A 17146-nucleotide genomic window follows, 5' to 3' on the forward strand; every position below is an offset into this window, starting at 1 on the left:
GCCCTTGCATGAACATTCATGCATATCCATGTTCACATGAGTAGTCGTGCTTCCACATGTGCCATTAATTGACAGATATGCTGCCCAGAGTTAGCTGATCCAGAGATACGCAGTGCAGAACCGGATTTGAGACAACCCAGGGTTTCCTCTTCTAGCAGGTTAAAAAAAAAAAAATTTTTTTTCTTGCTAACTTCCTTCCTGTTCTAACTGCCAGTACTCAGAAGTCAGAGTTGAGAGACAGAGGCACCCCGGACAGAGACGTGAACGACTGAATGTAAGTTGAAATACTGCAGGGTAGGTGGGTGGGTGGGGTGCTGCAGGTGGGCACAGAGAAGTGTGGGAAATCTCTAAACTAGGCTATAGCTCTCAACAGCATATTTTTTTAGAGGGGCAGTTTCTCTTTAAAACAAACTTTATGATAAGAAAGTACTAAAGAGGCTGTTGGAACAGTTCTGCATAGAAGAGGAAGTCAGCATGGGAAATGGTAGCAATGACTCAGGGGAGTCAGCTCGGTGAGGGAGAAGAGGGTGTGTGCCGCAGCCTGGGAGATAAAATCCTGAATGTCCTGGGGAAGAGCTATGAGTATAGCCACTGGGAATGCCTGCAGGGGTTTCCTACAAGGTAGGAGCAGGCATCTGGCCAAGCTCAGAAGCAAAAGGACCCTAGATCCAAACTGATGTGGAATGTGTTAGTGGATAAAGGGTTGGTGCTGGGGTGGAGATGTGCGGTTTCCTGTTTTTAAGTAGATTTACAGAGAGACTGGTTTAAAAGGGGGGGAAAAAAGGTTCAAAGCTGTCAAACATTAAACTGTTTTTCACTAAAGAATTTTTCTGTTGATATGAGAAATTCATAACGAAAGCCTCTCTTAAGTACAGTGGGATTTAACTATCAAGGAGGAAGTATGGTAGAATACATTGTTATTTGCTCATACATGGATAGAATTTCTACCACTAACAAAGAATGTGTATTAAATTCCTGCAGCGAGATGGGCAGAAAGATAATTGCTTTATTGCCAAAGAATCGGTCTTTACATCTGAAAGAACTAAAAGCAAACACGGAAGACTCCAAATAATTTTTTAATAAAAAAATCCAAGTGGGACCAGCTAGCACACCTGGTCAATGGACCTTGAAAATGTCGAGGTCTGAGTTTGGCTGCCATTAAAAGTGCTTTAGGCATGACCTGAAATACTTTCTTCCTTTTTCAAGGATGTCCCAGTAAGCATGTTTTATAAACATAGACTGTAATTAAACCCTAGACCACGGGTAACTTGCGGTGTGGGCCTAATAAACCCTAAGCTGTCTTTCTGTTCAGGATAGGGGAAGGCAGATTGTCCTCACATAATGTTCTTATATTCACCTCTTCACACAGAAACCAAGAACTACTGAAATCAGGGTTAGCATGTTGGATTCTCACTGTAGAAATTATCAAGAAAGAGAAACTAAGAGGTCTGTGTTGGCCCCGGGGTGGAGGGGGAGGGGTTCATGCACAGTCAGGTACCATTCTTCATTGCCATCATTTTATTTTGTTAAATATATAAGAAAATATCTCTCCTAAATCCAGATAGGACACAATTAGTAACGAGATCTGTGTAGACCTCTAAGAGAACAGTTCGTTCTCCATCCAGCACATGTCACAGCCAAACAAAAACTGGCTGGCATCTTCCAGGCACTGGAATTTGGTTCTTTGTCTGGGAGAGTGTGTTTGTCCCTAGGGAAGTATGCTCCAAGCAAAATCAAGGTTGTGTTTTTAGTGGAAACTCAGCACAGCAAAGTCAAAGTGATTTTAAAAAGTATTGCCTGGGCCAATTCTTGGGAGCATAAGACATTACAAACTTTAGCTAGCAGGAAGAGAGAAGCCCTCAGGAAAAATTAAGCAGACAGAGAATGAGAGCCAGCATATGAGGAGTAACTTCTATGTGTCAGGTCCAGTGTTAGAAACTTCTGAACACTGAGAGGACACAGAAGACAGTAAGCCTCAGATTTGACTGGGGCTGGCGGGGAGAAGGGGCAAGAGCTACAATGCCTCTGAAGGACATTTTAGGAAATGCCCCATGCGACACATTTTCTTTAATTTCACGTTCTGAGCATTCTTGCTCCCCCTGCGTCAGTGTTAGTTATCACTACCCAGGATCCCAGATTAAAGTAAACTCAGGGAAGGGTCTCCAATTGCTCCTGAAACTTCAGCAGTTACCTATTTAATTAGCACTTACTCAGTCGCTCTGGACTGTGTTACACTCTGGTTTCCACAACTAGAGCTAGTCAAAATTCCCCTGGATTTTCTTGAAGGGATTGATATTCTAAGCACAGCGATCATAAACTTTCTTTACTTCTGTCTAATTTTCCATGCTTCATTTAAAACTATGAATGTGCTGAGCTACTGCAGTATAATCTTTTTGCCTAATAATGGCTTCTTTAATGCAGTTTTCTTTAAGGATTATTTAAGGTAAATATTTGTGAAAATTCTTAGCACAGAGACTAAGTCACATGATATACACTCAGAAAAGTTTAAAGAGAGGTGAGTTCTCCCTTCTTTTGCATATGAATCTGGGGCAGAAGAGTATACTACTATGAATGCACAAACAAGAAATAATGTATCATTTCTCTCACTGAAAGAAATGTTGAAGATTTCTGCTTCTAGTAATTTGTACCTTCCTCAGGTTTGATTATAACATTTATCGTATCTAACAAAACACTGTCCTCTCAGCACTGGGCTGGTTATTCTCAACCAGCTTTGCAGTATCAAAGTTCTTCGTGAGGCCTAGGTGGTGGAGAGCAGCCCTGAGGACCCTGGAAGGCACCCATCCCTCTCTGTTACCTTGGAAATTTGAGATATCAGTGAGGACTCCAGAATCCAGACAGCTTCTGGTATCCCAAGTGATAAACTTGGATTCCTCAAATAAGCCAAATTACCAGGCAGGCAGCAAAGCCGACTAGCTCTGAAATGTCGACAGTCATTCAGAGATAGCTCAATTCTCCATGACCTATTGAAGAGCTTCAGGCCCAGATAAGGGAAAAGTAGGACCGAATCTTGTGAGCGGGGAGTGGGGCCGACAGGGTGCTGGGGAATGCTAATGCTACTTACATAGGTACTTCTCTGCTGGAAAGCCCCTGCTTCTGGTACTTCCACATTTTTCTGTCTCCCTCCCTCATCTCTACCACACTTATATTCATGGCCTGTGCTTTGAGATGCATGATCTGGCAACTCTAGGACATGAGTGAGGTCTCCACAGTATCTTGCTCCAGAGAAAAATTTTCTCCATTAGCTGTGCCTGTGTCTTCTATTTTTTCTCATTCGCAGGGTGACCTCTGGCCTCCACGATAAAAGGGAGCAATAAATAGAATCTAAAATTAAACTGTCCATGCGGAAGTTTTTTAAAGAAATGTAACAGTGACAGTCCTTGCAATTCCCAGAACTTCTTGTCTCTTCCCTACGCCTCAAATAAATAAAATCTGTTTTTAAGAAGGAAGGCGTGGACAGTATCAACACACTGCAGATCCTAGAGAAAGCATTTGGCGCCTGCGCAGTTAACTCGCTTCTCTGAAACCGTGCAACAAAAGACAGCGTTGCAGGGAAGAGAGGCGAGAAAGGGACGGGTAGTTACTGAACATCTACTATTGGCCAATACAGTCTTAGAACTTCTCATATTTTTTCCAACTCTTCAGCCTCATAAGGATCATTTCTACTTTATTGGGCTCGGTGAAATTAATCACTTGCTTAAGTCCTATAATAACTCAAGTGCGAAATCACATTTTAAATATCTCGTCCATTGGACTCGAAGTCCATGTTCTAGCGGACATGAAGGTCACCTTTTTCTAGGTTAACCAGGTGATTCACTTTATCTAAATTCGAGAGTTTCACCTTTTCTTGTCTTCAACTTATTTAGATCTGCATTAATGAATCAGACGAGCGTGCTTATCCTCAGATTGGTGTAAATTCTTAAACATATTTCATTTGCAGTGCCTTGGAAATTTAAAGATTGAAAAATCCACTGAATTTGCAAGTGAAAATATCCATCCGTGCTATCATGCTCACGCAGTGAATAACCATCTTAATTTAACTTGGCATTTTAATTGAGCCAGAGAAGCTTAAGGCTCAACCCCAGCACATCTAACCCTTGACATTGTTTCACCGAATAGCAGACATGGGAGTGTGAGTGTTCCACTGTGAAAATTTGTCTGTATAGGTATCTGGGATACAGAAAATGGAGATAACTAAAGTAGTTGGCACATGAAGAAGAAGAAAAATGTCCTATGTGCTTTAGGGCCTGACAGAATCAATATTAGCCTCATTAAATATATAATTATGAATTCTTCATTTTGCTTTCCCTGTGTAAAGAACCAAAGTCAAAAACAACATACGACAAAACAAACAAACAAAACAACCCTGCTGAGAAAAGCCCAACAGAATGTTTTTTGCTGATGGACGGAGCGGGTTCTCCCCAGCCCCAGCTCCACTTCCTCTTTTTCTTTCTCATTTCATAGCCTTTTTTTTTTTTTTTTTGAACATCAAAGAGCATTAGGGTCATTGCATTCAAAGGGGACTTAGAAATCTTCTAATGCAATGATTTCATTTTGCAGGGGACGAAACTACAGCTCAGTGAGGTTCAGAGACTTGCACAAGGGCAAAGTGGCACTGAAATCCTCTTTTTGTGACACTTTCCTGCTTTGTTAAAGCCATTCCTACAGTGTCACAAAGAATCATTTACCTCTCTCTGCCTGCGCACCCCTGAATAGAGTCTCAAAATGACTAACAAGCGTTATAATTTCATTGTTACTTCTTAGAAAAGACAACCGAAGCATCAGGGTGCGGTGCCTAAAAGTCAGACAACCTGTGCTCTGCCCCTCGCACACTATGTCTTCTTGGGCGAGCTATTTACCTGAATCTGTAGAAGAGTTTTCTAATCTGCAGTGAGGACTAAGTAATATGATCCTCATGAAAGCATTTAGTTCTATGTATGATAACTATGATAGTTATCATCGATGATAAAGCCGGTTGTTCTTTAGATGATGAGATTGGAAAATTGTCTGCAAAATTTTCATAAAATTTCTATTTCACTTTAGGAAGCCCTCTGGAAATGGGAGGATAAAAAAAGAAAACTGACATTTGTGGCCAAGTGTGTGTGTGTGTGTGTGTGTGTGTGTGTGTGTGTGTGAGTGTGTGTGTGTGTACGCTGCTCCCTGGGCACTTTGCTCCTCTGCCAGGTTTGTGATCGCACTCCCTCAAATACAGGTGTTACCTGCTATCTTCTGTTTCTACATATCCAACATTCATAGACATGATTTTTTAGTTTAGACTCAGTTGTATCATTGATCTGGCCAGGCCTGGAAGAGAAAAAGAAAGCTTCCTCAACTTTTTTGCTTCATGTTTCCAAAAGTTACACTTTCCAGGTCATGTTCCTAATCCAGCAAAATCTCTGAAGGACTTCAGGCATCCATGAACCTCTGGATTGCATGCACAATTTCATGAGTTTATTCCTTTTTTTCCTTTTAAAAGGACAGTGACTTTTTTCAGATGTTTAAAGAGACTTATAATCTCTAAAAATCAGTCAAACCAGCAGAGTCTTTTTAGTATGTTTAGATTGTTCGTCCTCTAATCCTTTCTCCACTTTGGAGAGTACCTTAAACATCAGTATATGCTAAAGCACGGTATCCTGTAAACAGTTGGGGCTCACCAAATATTTGTGACTTTAACTTTCCTTTAAACGAGCTTTCCCTGACAACTGCTTTTCCAGTCCTTTTATTTGCCATATAAGACATTTTCGTCTTTTTCTAATCAGCTTTCCAGAATGAGTTGGCCTCATATCTTTTTCTTACACTATATAATAAGAGCAAATTATTTTAATGTGGTCCTGAACTTCTTCCTTTTGACTGCGACAATACAGTAATCCCACATTATCCTTTACTTTTCAATATCTTTAAATAAATTGGTGTCTAATTTCCTGGAGCAATTATTGTATCTGTTTGCAATGAATCAAGGGTATTTATAACTGACATAAGGCTCATATTTACTAAGGAGAAGAACAAGATCTAGAGAGATAAACTGACTCGCTAGTGAGGGCACTGTTAGAGGTTAGCAGACCCTGTCTTAGACCAGATCTTTCTGTCTCTACTCTCAGTCTCTCTCAATCTCTCTCCTTCTCCTTTCAAAATTGAAATTCAAGGACGAAGAATACAATTCCTTGAAGGTTATTGAAATCATCTTCAGATAAGTAGTGGCTTTGGGTGTCGTCAATATCTGAATGTCAAACTTCAAGCAGATGACTTGTTAGAACCAAGCAATATATTCCAGAAAGGCCTGTTCATGGGGGTTGAGATGTCCTCATCTATAGGTAGCCTTCCAGATCCTCCATCCACAGGTTTATGATGTGACCTCCCAGCTGGGTATTTGGCCAGGCTCCTGGGTGTCACCAGAGGAGAACCTGTCTCATATGATTAATCTCTTCTGGGTTGCTCTTTATCTGCCTCTTAATGATTGCCCTTAAACTACCCAAAATCTCCAGTTACTGTGCTGTTCTCTAAAAGCTCAGCTTTGAGTGGTGCTTGTTCTTTAGCTGAGGCAAGAGTTGCCATAGGAACAGGCCTACATGTTTCCTTCCTGCATAGGAAGTGGACCTAGGCATTGCAATGCTGTTTCAGAGTTGATCAGGTTCACAGTATTTCACTTGCTTTTTTGCTAGAAGAGAATTAATGAGCCAACATGTATAATTTCTCTTTCCTTTCATTTCATTTCTTTTCTTTTTTTCTGTTAAAATTGCTTTTGCTTGGCTTTACTCCTAAATTATTTTTCTTCTTGTTACCAATGATAGTAGCATTGAAACTCAAAACCACAACTGATTTGGGCTAGAGATAGCTTCACACGCAGGGCACTTTATGGAAGTTTGCAAAGTCACTCAGGGTGCGATGTGATGGATATTGTCTTATAGATATACCATTTTGGAGCAATAAAGCTTTTATCGACAGGCAGAGAAGAAGTTATCCTTTGGGGAAGAATGGAAGGAAATCAGAAAATTATCTTCTTCTCCAAATATCTCCCTTGTTTCTTCACATAGTTCCATTGTTGCCAGCCACAGGGACCTGAAATTCTTTCAATAGAGATTTCTTTCTCTTTATTAGGACACTACATCTCACCCAGCTATGTAAATGAGCAATTCTCTTAACCTCTGGGTTTCAGTTTTTCTCAGTGGTTAAAAGAGGGGTTAGAATAGATCACTTCTAAGGTTTATTTCAGCTTCGAAAAGCTCTGACTATAAAAACCTCATGCCCTAAGAGAAATAATTTTTAAATTTATTATTTAATCATTAACACTTGCATGTGAATAATTTTATTACATCTCCCCTCAATTGTTTTTTTAACACAGAACAAGTAAATGTAGATGATGATTGTGGGAAACAGATTCCAGGGTATACCCAGAAAAGGTCTTAGAGCTTAACATCACTGGAAATTCCAGGCATGGAGATGGGGGGGTAGGTACTAAACAGGAAGTGAGTCCAGAAAGGAGAGATTAATAGAAGAGTACTAACGACATATTACAATTTTGTCTAGAGAAATTTAAAGTGTTCTTTACTATTTTGTGTCACTTCAGGAGAACAGAAGATCTTTAGTCAATCAATGACTGTTTATCAAATGCCTGAAGTGTTCAAGTGTTGCGGGAGATCCTAGAGAAACACAGAACCTAGCACTTGCCTTCAAGGAATTATTAGCAGTGTTGGGTGGAAACCCTTCAGATACCTTGGCAGGTATCATAGTGGTCCACAATTTCTATGAGTTACCTTTGAGGTATTGCAGGAGTTTGGAAAAAGATTCAATTAATGGGAAGAAGCCATCTTTTTTTGGCTTATTCCACCTGTCTCTTGAAACCGTCATATCTGAGATTGTACATGCTAACAGTTTTGACACTGGCAAGGCTGGCTGAATTTGGAGGACTGTGGTAATGTCTATAACTCTTTGATTTGGGGTTATTTGCTCATTATTCAGGCCTTCCTGTGCTATGTTGCTTCTCTTATACTATGTAATTCACAGATAAGTTATATTTTATCAGCTTTATTCAGTGAAGAAGTGGTACCTATCACAGTATGGAAAATTCAGCATGTCAGAGAAAAGATGAATGCATTATATTCTTATTTCATGAAATATAACAGAGTAGAATAGGGAGAAATCTCCTGGAAAATCTCTGACAATTACAGAAGGCCATAAGGGCAACGATGGTGCTAACAAAAGTCCCACAAACATCATTATAGTCATTGACTTCTGGACTATCGTCCTCTCTCTCTCTGAAATAGATCAAAATGACTGAAAAAGCCCCAGAACCACACCTGGAAGAGGATGACGATGAACTGGACGGCAAGCTCAATTATAAGCCTCCACCTCAGAAATCCCTGAAAGAGTTGCAGGAGATGGACAAAGATGATGAAAGTCTAACTAAGTACAAGAAAACACTCCTGGGGGATGGTCCTGTGGTAGCAGGTGTGTATAGGGGCATGGGGATCAGGTGGAGGGTCCCCAATAAGGTATACATTTCAGCTATTCAGGAGTTAGTGCAAAGGAAAGAGCACCAAGCGCCTTCAGGGATAAGTGAGGGAAGCATAATCTATTTATGGTGAATAAAGTTATGAGCTATGTAAGTCTTCTTCAGAGAGAAGGTGCGACACCACATCAAAACAAGCAAAAATAACACATAAGGAAGATTTAGAAATGATTTCAGACTACCACTTAGAATTTCATTCTCTCCATTTTCTCTCATATTTTCATTCTTTTTCTCTTTTCTCCTTCTGACTCCTTGCCTAACCATTCATCTCTTCCACATACACAATGGCAGACTAAGAATGGCCCAAAGGTATGGATTGGCAGTGCCCAACTAGCAGAGTACCACAACCACTCAAGAAATGTTTGCTGTTGATAATTAAGATGGACTATAAGTGCCTGACGTAGAAACAGCACTGCTGTAATTGACTAAGGCCAATCATAGTGAATCTGCCACTTTTCGTTAGTATTTCTGCTCTAGATTGAAATATCATTTTTCTTTTTGTGTTCGCCCCTCCTACTTGAAGTGCACACATGCACTAGACACACATGTCTCTTCCTTGTGCTTACAATCCCGTTTAAATCCTGCAGACCCAACAGCCCCCAATGTCACTGTCACCCGCCTTACCCTGGTTTGTGAGAGTGCCCCAGGACCGATCACCATGGACCTCACTGGTAAGTGGACACATCTGTTCGTTGAAAGGGAGCTAATGATATCACTGGAGAAAATTGCTCTTTATCCCTCATCCCAGCAGAAGGAAACCCTAATAGGATAAATCTCAGAGATGAATATGCTGGGACCAGTCCACAAATCACATCCCTCAGGGTACCCAGTATTTATCATGTTTAATGACAAGCTTAACCTGTCTCTATTTAATTAAAGAGTGTGCAGGCATAAATACTGGATGTATTTACTTGTGTCATATTTACTTTAGATTTTTATCATTATAGGATAGCAAGAGAATTACTATTCATGTAAAAAGATGGAAATATTAAGAAGCAAGATGCATGTTTCTGGAATTGTATTTATAAAATCTAAACATCAGGGAAAGTATTGATGTTGTATCAGCTGCAGAACTTACCTAAAGGCAAGCAGTCATCTAAGACTTCCTGAATAATACTAAGAATTCTATTGTTAAACAAGTATAATTTTAGCTTAAAACTATGACTCTTTTAAATAAAGACACTTCCCTCCCCTCCAAAAAAATGTTCAAATTGAGATGCTATTTTTTTTTTTTTTTACTTTATTATGACAAAGGTCAAGTTCTTTCCTGAGATTTAGGTCTTGAGGAGGTAAAGAGAAGCTGGGAAAGTGGGTATTATGTGGGAAATGGGCATCTCAGAGAAATGAGGGAAGGGCCACAAAGCTCAGAGGTTGGAGGCGTTAAAGGCAGGTATTTAGTGGGAAAAAATTATTACCAGATTCAAAAGTAGACTCATGAGACAGAACAAGCATGACTCTTGAACAGTAGGCTTAGCAGCAAAGTAGTTCCCCTCTCACAGGACACTCTCACATATCCATACACTTTACCTTATTTGGGCTTTTTTTTTTTTTTTTTTGTCAGAGGGAGGAAACAAGAGGCTGAGAAGACACACTTCCTCTTCAACTGAAATCATTAGAGCAGACACACAAATTCAGCTACCCCCACAGTTTAGCATCTCTCTGGGAGAGAAACTCTCTCTTTCTCACCAAGACTCAGGCCTCTTCCTGTGTGAAATTGTGTAATGTTACCAGGTACAACTGTCATTTTGAAAGATAAGGTCTGAATAAGCACTAAAGAAATTCGTTCTGTTTAGAAGGCCTTGATGACATTGCAGGGAAAACTTGATCTCTATCCCTTTTCCCAGCAGCAGGAAAACCAAATTTGGTTTTCTGTCAGAAAGAAACTACTAAGGTGAATCGCAGATATCTATTTAGGATACTGGTTCCAGCTCTGTTTAGGAAACATGCACAGAGCTGTGCAAAACACACACACACACACACACACACACACACACACACACACACCTGAATGTCAAATTATATAGGGTCACATTGGGAGAACAGAGAATGAGTACCTCTCTAAGCAGGGTCCAGGAATTAAGGGCAAATCTCAGTTTTCTGGAGCCTGAAGCTTTTATATTTATTTTCTTAAGGAAAATGCAACTGCAAATGCAAAAACAAGTATAAAAGTGGAACTTTATCTAGAATGATGAAAAGGAACCAAAACAAGTAAATTTTTAAAAGCTAGAAAATGCCACAAATATGAACAAATACACAAAACCAAATAGCTGGTACTCGTATAATGTTTTTCCTGTCCTTCTTTATATGAGGCCTAGGGGCATCGTCTTTAATCATCTTTTCTTCTGACCACATTTATGTCATGTCATTTGCAATAGAGAGAATGACAAGATCGGACTTTCCTCTAGGATGGTTAGCAAAACCTGTTTTATTAGTGAGAATTAGAAAAGACTTGTTTTTGTACATAACTTATTACTGGTAATAGCTTGTATATTCTTAGGGTTGTTGTCAAACTGTAGCACATTTCTTTCATATCTGGCTGTAAGATTTCAGGCATTTCAAGTGCGTGTTTGTGCAGCCACTAATCTCAAATAGTCTTTGAATCGAGGTCTGTGTGGACGGGGCTGTCTTGAAGCACCCAGCGAGTGGCTCTGGAGCTTAAATATCATTCATCTCCTGCTTCTCTCCTTCTGAATAAACTCTTTCTAAATTCATTTCTACAGGGGATCTTGAAGCCCTCAAAAAAGAAATTTTTGTGCTAAAAGAAGGTGTTGAATATAGAGTCAAAATTCACTTCAAAGTAAGTATCTTGCTCTGGATGTTTTTGTAAAGTTTAAATTCTACCTATAACCAGAGAAAGAAAAAATTAAATATCTTGCATTATCATGTTGGCATACCTTTCGTTTGTTTCTTTTTTTTTTTTCTCTCTCTCTGCATGTGAACTGTCCTCCCCCCATCTCTGAGTTCTACTGTTGAGACCCACCCTTGCTTCCTGTCTTTTCCCATCCAAGACCCTCTCTTTGAACTTTCCATTGATCACTAAATCCAATGAGTTCCTTCTCCCTGTAAACTCCTGATATTCCTGCCCACGAGGCACACACTGCTTTGTATTGTACAATTTGTGTCATTCATTTCTCCCCTTTATAGCATAAGCACTTTGAGATACGGAGAGATTATATATCTCTTCTTTCCAATATTTTACACACAAAAAAAATTGTAAATGGTAGTTATTTAGTGACTATTTATTGAGACATAGAAAAGGAATGAATCAGTTAATGGGGAGAGAATATAGAAAGGATAGAGCCTCAGTTATGATTGCTCAATAATTATATAAATCCAGGGAATGTGTTCCATGGTAAACAACTGGAAATTACTATTTAGTTATGGGGCAGATAAAGTGAAATATAATAAACAGACACATATTCCAGGAAGCAGTCAAAATTAAAGAGAAAAATAACCTTGACTGTGAAAACAAATAAGTCAGAAATTTACCATGCTCTTAATTGCTTATATTTGCCTGACTGCCCCCTCATTCCCACTCACTTATATCCTCCAGGGTCTGGACTCCACCAAGGAAAGCCTGACCTACCCTCTTTATTTACACACCAAGCCTTTATTTTCCTAGGTGCAGGGTATGATTCAGAGCCCATGGACAATCGCTCTTCACCACATACAAATATGCCTCAAAATAATTTCATTCTGAAAATATTTGTTGATGCCTACTCTATAATAGACACTAGGCCATGTTTCACTTTCTTGTTTCCTGTAGTGTTATTTACTACTAAAGCCCCTCAGAGTTTGTTAAGGCATTGTATCCAAAGGCATCTACAATAGGTTACACGAGTCCGATTTTTGATCAGTAATGCTACTGCCTTAATGTGTCAATTTAGTAAGCCAGTTTTGATCGAAGGAAGCATGACAGGTAAGTTTTCATGTGAATGAGATGGGAAGAAAAGATCTGGAGCGTGGGCTTCTGGAGGGAAGGCTGAGGAGGAATGCAGCCATGGGGGCGCCAGTAGTCATGGTGGCACATTAAGGTGATGGAGGAGGAGGGCCCAGAAAGGGTTTTTCAAGTTCCATCCACTGCAGAGGTTTGGCTTTGTCCCTAACAGAAAAAATATCACTCTCTGTGTATAATCCACATATACTTGAACTACCCTGTGGCCTTTCCCAGCATGGAGCTACAGTTAGAAAAAACACCAGTTCAAAAGTGAAAATAATTGAAAAGCAATTTACGCGTTTACTGATGTCTCTTGAAAAATATCCAAGAACGTTTGCACTTGTAACACCAGCAACACAACCTAAAATCCGCGTTATCTCTCTTAGTAACTCTCAGTGTTCATTTTTCCCCCTGAAACTTCACAACATTCTCCAAAAATTGGGTCTGTGATGGTTCTTTTAGTTTCTCTCCCTTTTTCTTCTGCCTCCCAAGAAAATGTAGTATCTCTGATTTCCACAGCTCTTACTTTTCTTCATGTCACCAAAGCCTCTTCCTCCTGGTGTGGGAGAATCAATGCAGAGGGGCATTCAAGAAGCAGAGGAAGAGAATACTAGAACCATTCGTACTTTTCTTTAACCATCAAACATATTTATATTAAATGGATGTTCTACGAAACAACAGAAAAACAGGAGACTCTTTGTTTTGAAGGCCTTATTGCTAATCCACCACCATTCCTATTTTTAAGTCTTTTTCCCAGGAGAACAAATCTCCCACTGGGCCCAAGGGATCTGCTTAGATAATTCTAGAAAGATCCTTTCATTTTTGCTATGAGCCACATATGGTAGTCAGAGTAATTAGACAGTTTGATTTCATTTTATCACAATTCATCAATGAAGGCATTTTTTTTTTCTGCCACAGATTTTACTAACAGTCTAGAACCTAAACTGGCAATGGACACTGTAACCTGCCTCATTATCAATAAAAGACAATGTAGCATTGGCAGATTGCTTTAATTATTTTGTCCAAAATGAAAAAGGAGCCATAATTACTGTTGGGGAGAGATTATTTGAAGATGCTTTAATTCTTCATATCAGTAAACAATTGACCAAACCCTCCAGCTAATGATGCGCTGTCCACTTTAAGTTGTTCATGTAAACATGACCCCTGTATAAAATTAACAGACAACCCAGTTCAGTCCTAGGTAAAATGACTCATGGAAAAACAAAGTGCTTGGGCTCTATATTTTCATTCTGCTTTAGTGAATTTTCTTTGAAAGGCTTGGGAAGTGGCAAGGTCTCAGACAACGTCTGGAAATGACAGACATTCAGACACAAGTGGATTTCACCCATTATTTATATAGGGTGGATATTTTCTTGTGGCCCATCTCCTCACCTCTAGATTCCAACCATAGTTAGTTACTTTACAACAATCTTCTAGACCCGATTTTCCATTACTGCTTTTCTCCTTGTTGTTTGTTTTTCATATGAGAGGTGGATCGTTTCTGAGGTTAAGATTTTCGGATGTTTCCATAATAGTTTCCATCGGTACCTTTGTAACCTTTCCTAAGCCAAGGACAGTCTTCTAGCCAGTAGTATCAGGGAGGGGAAGCTCAAGACCATTCTTTGGACTATTGAGGAAGGGGAAATGTAATGAGGAATATTGAGACAATGTTTTAATTAACCATCCCACTTCCTAAAAACAAACATCACAGCATTTTGATTAAAACCACATTGGCAACTTTGCGTCTTATGAATTCCTCTCTCCGATCTCCACTGCACCACACACTAAATGATAATAGTAACAATCTGAATGAAATCTTAAATCCTTTCATCCTCAGAGAAAAGACTCAGCTAGGTAGGATCAGAATGAATGACAAGGAAAAATTAAAGCCTCTTTAATCTGAATTGCTTGCATCCTTCCCACCTACAGGTGAACAGAGATATTGTGTCAGGCCTAAAGTATGTTCAGCATACCTACCGGACTGGGGTGAAAGGTAAGAGACCTGCACTTTACACCGTCCCAAACTCTGCTTTTCACTGATACTGAAACTTTGGGTGATTACCAATTCATAGGCATAACTCACTTAAAAATCTGATCAAAGCTGTGGGTGCTCACCCTGGGAAGGGTCATATATACCTCTGACCTAGATGTTAATGGCAAGACCCACATTCAGGAGTCTGGGTTGCAACTGAGGTTCTAGAATTAAACTTTATCGCTCACAAAGGAGAAAGGTAACCAAGATAATTTTAAATAAAATAAAGTTAAAGAAAAAAAAAGCAGTTCACAGGTATAAAACCTGAGTGTCAGAGAAATCCAAGACAGGAAAGACTTATGCGATGGCATGTATGTTTGTTGGGAATGGGAGTTGGGAGTAGCATGTAAGAGGGTGGGTGGGGGGAGGGTGCTTATATCCTAAACAAAGGAATAGAAAAAAATACTCTTTCTAGAACTGAGAAAAGCTGTTTAATTGAAACAAATAATATACCATTACTTAATCTGCAGTCATTCTTGACAAGTTGAACCTAAATTGCACATGCCTTGGGAACTTTTTGGTTTTCCTCCATTAGTATGGGCTGAAAGATAAGGGGGTGGAGAGCTGATGGACGCACTCCTACAGTTCCTTTTTACTGGAGGGGCTCTCTTCCCTCAGAGGCGTGAAACAGTAATGCATGCATATAGGTCAGTTCCACCAAATCAGTAAACAAGGGCGAGGGGAGAAATTGTCTGATAAATTTGTATGACATAGAGAACCACTCAATTACTCAAATGCTCCAGAAGATTGTTGACCTAAAAAATCTTAATACCTAGTCTCACGAAAGAAAAAATACTCAAGTTTCTTATTTTCCTTTGGGCATAGAGACTCTGTTGCCTCACTTAGGAAAGAGGGCGATGGTGTCTGTCACTGTTCCTTCAGACTTTGTCACAACACTTAATGGCCAGCTACACGTTGTTGGCCTATCTACCTACCTACATTTGTTTATACTTTCTAATCATCTATTCTTCTTAATATATATCCCAGTTATTCATCTATTAATAACTTTGGTTGGCTATTTCCACCATCTGTCGCAGTTCTTTTTCTTAACCAAATTATTGATTTTACCTTTCTATTCAATTAGTCCACCCATGAAGTCTGTTCATTCTGATTACCAGCAAATACCTTATCTCCTCCAAATGACATGTTCATAAAATAATAGTCTGAAGATAGAAGATTCTTAAAGTTTGTTATACAGAAAAGGAATGGAAGCCCAGAACTGTTACATGACTCGTGTAGTTGAAGAGTTGAGATCAGAACTCAGGTCTCAACTAGAGACCTGAGCTATAATTGACATATAACATTGTATAAGTTTCATGTGTACAACATAATGAGTCGATATGTGTATATATGGCAAAATAATTACCATACTAAGTTAACATCCATCATTACAAATAGTTATAATTTTTTTCTTGTGATGAGAAAATTTAAGATACACTCTCTTAGCAACTTTCAAATACACAGCCCAGTATTCCTAACTACAGTCACCATGCTGTACATGAAATCCCCACAACTTATTTATCTTGCACCTAGAAGTTTACACCTTTTGACCACCTGGGTTTTGTTTTTGTTTTTGTTTTTGTTTTTCTTAGTATAATCTGCTACATCGCCATAAAAACAATCTTAATCTCTATTGATTTAGGGTGCCGATTCTCCAACTTTCTTGATACTCACAAGCAGTGGTGATGCTTTTTAAAAACATTGATTTTTGGAACCTACAGCAGATTATTGAACCATAGTCTTTGGAAGTAGGTCAAAGGAAACTATTAAATTCAAAGGAAATTGTAGTAAAAGACACTCCAATAAAAAAAAAAAGTGCTTCAAATTCTTCAGTTTGCACTATTTGTTTTTCCTCTATCAGACCTTTACCCTAATGAACTTTTCTTTCTTCCCAGTGGATAAAGCCACATTTATGGTTGGCAGCTATGGGCCTCGACCAGAGGAGTATGAATTCTTGACTCCAATTGAGGAGGCTCCCAAGGGCATGCTGGCCCGAGGCACCTACCACAACAAGTCCTTCTTCACCGACGATGACAAGCACGACCACCTCACCTGGGAGTGGAACCTGTCCATTAAGAAAGAGTGGACAGAATGAGCACATCTGCCCCTTACCGTCCCTACCCTTGGCACTTGTTCACTGCACTGTCCCTCTCCCTGATCACAGCTGGACCCCTTTCCCGATACCCCCATATCATCTCTCTGATGCATCTCCCACACTCTCTCAACATGGTCCCTAGCACTGGATGCTTAAAACCCAAGCTTCAATCCTGCCCACTCCTTCTGACCCCCAAACCTTCGAAGTTCTCCACCTCAGTACACGATCATTTAATATCTATTATTCCCATTCGAACAACTAGAGGCCAGGAAATGGGCAAATGATCACTAACTGTCCTTTTGCCTTGGATTCCAAGGCTCATTCTCACCCCTGGATTTTTCTGTGGTTGCTGCTGGCTCTATGAAGGTCCCTAGTCACATTCCCTGGGTTCTTCTTTTCTGGGAGATGTTGTAAACAGCACAAGAGAGTAATAAAACAATTGTATGATCTGACCGAGACCCTCATTTCCCTACTTTCTTTATTTGAACAAAAATGATAACTGGAAAGTTCACATTTGTGAGTTTCCACAGGGCACAGTAGAGGAGGCATTTATATAAC

At 39.6% G+C, this 17146-nt stretch overlaps 1 protein-coding gene across 1 annotated transcript; it reads left to right on the forward strand.

Moving 5' to 3' along the window:
- The first annotated feature begins 132 nt into the window (after window positions 1-132).
- Window positions 133-17040, forward strand: ARHGDIB (Rho GDP dissociation inhibitor beta). The gene is made up of 6 exons (XM_016140552.2): window positions 133-274; window positions 8280-8463; window positions 9112-9195; window positions 11245-11321; window positions 14391-14454; window positions 16389-17040. The coding sequence occupies exons 2-6, from the start codon at window positions 8286-8288 to the stop codon at window positions 16586-16588; spliced, it is 603 nt and encodes a 200-aa protein (XP_015996038.1). The 5' UTR covers window positions 133-274; window positions 8280-8285; the 3' UTR covers window positions 16589-17040.
- Window positions 17041-17146: the final 106 nt, after the last annotated feature.

The sequence above is a fragment of the Rousettus aegyptiacus genome, unplaced genomic scaffold, assembly GCF_014176215.1.
Source record: "Rousettus aegyptiacus isolate mRouAeg1 unplaced genomic scaffold, mRouAeg1.p scaffold_m13_p_2, whole genome shotgun sequence".
Lineage (NCBI taxonomy): Eukaryota > Metazoa > Chordata > Mammalia > Chiroptera > Pteropodidae > Rousettus > Rousettus aegyptiacus.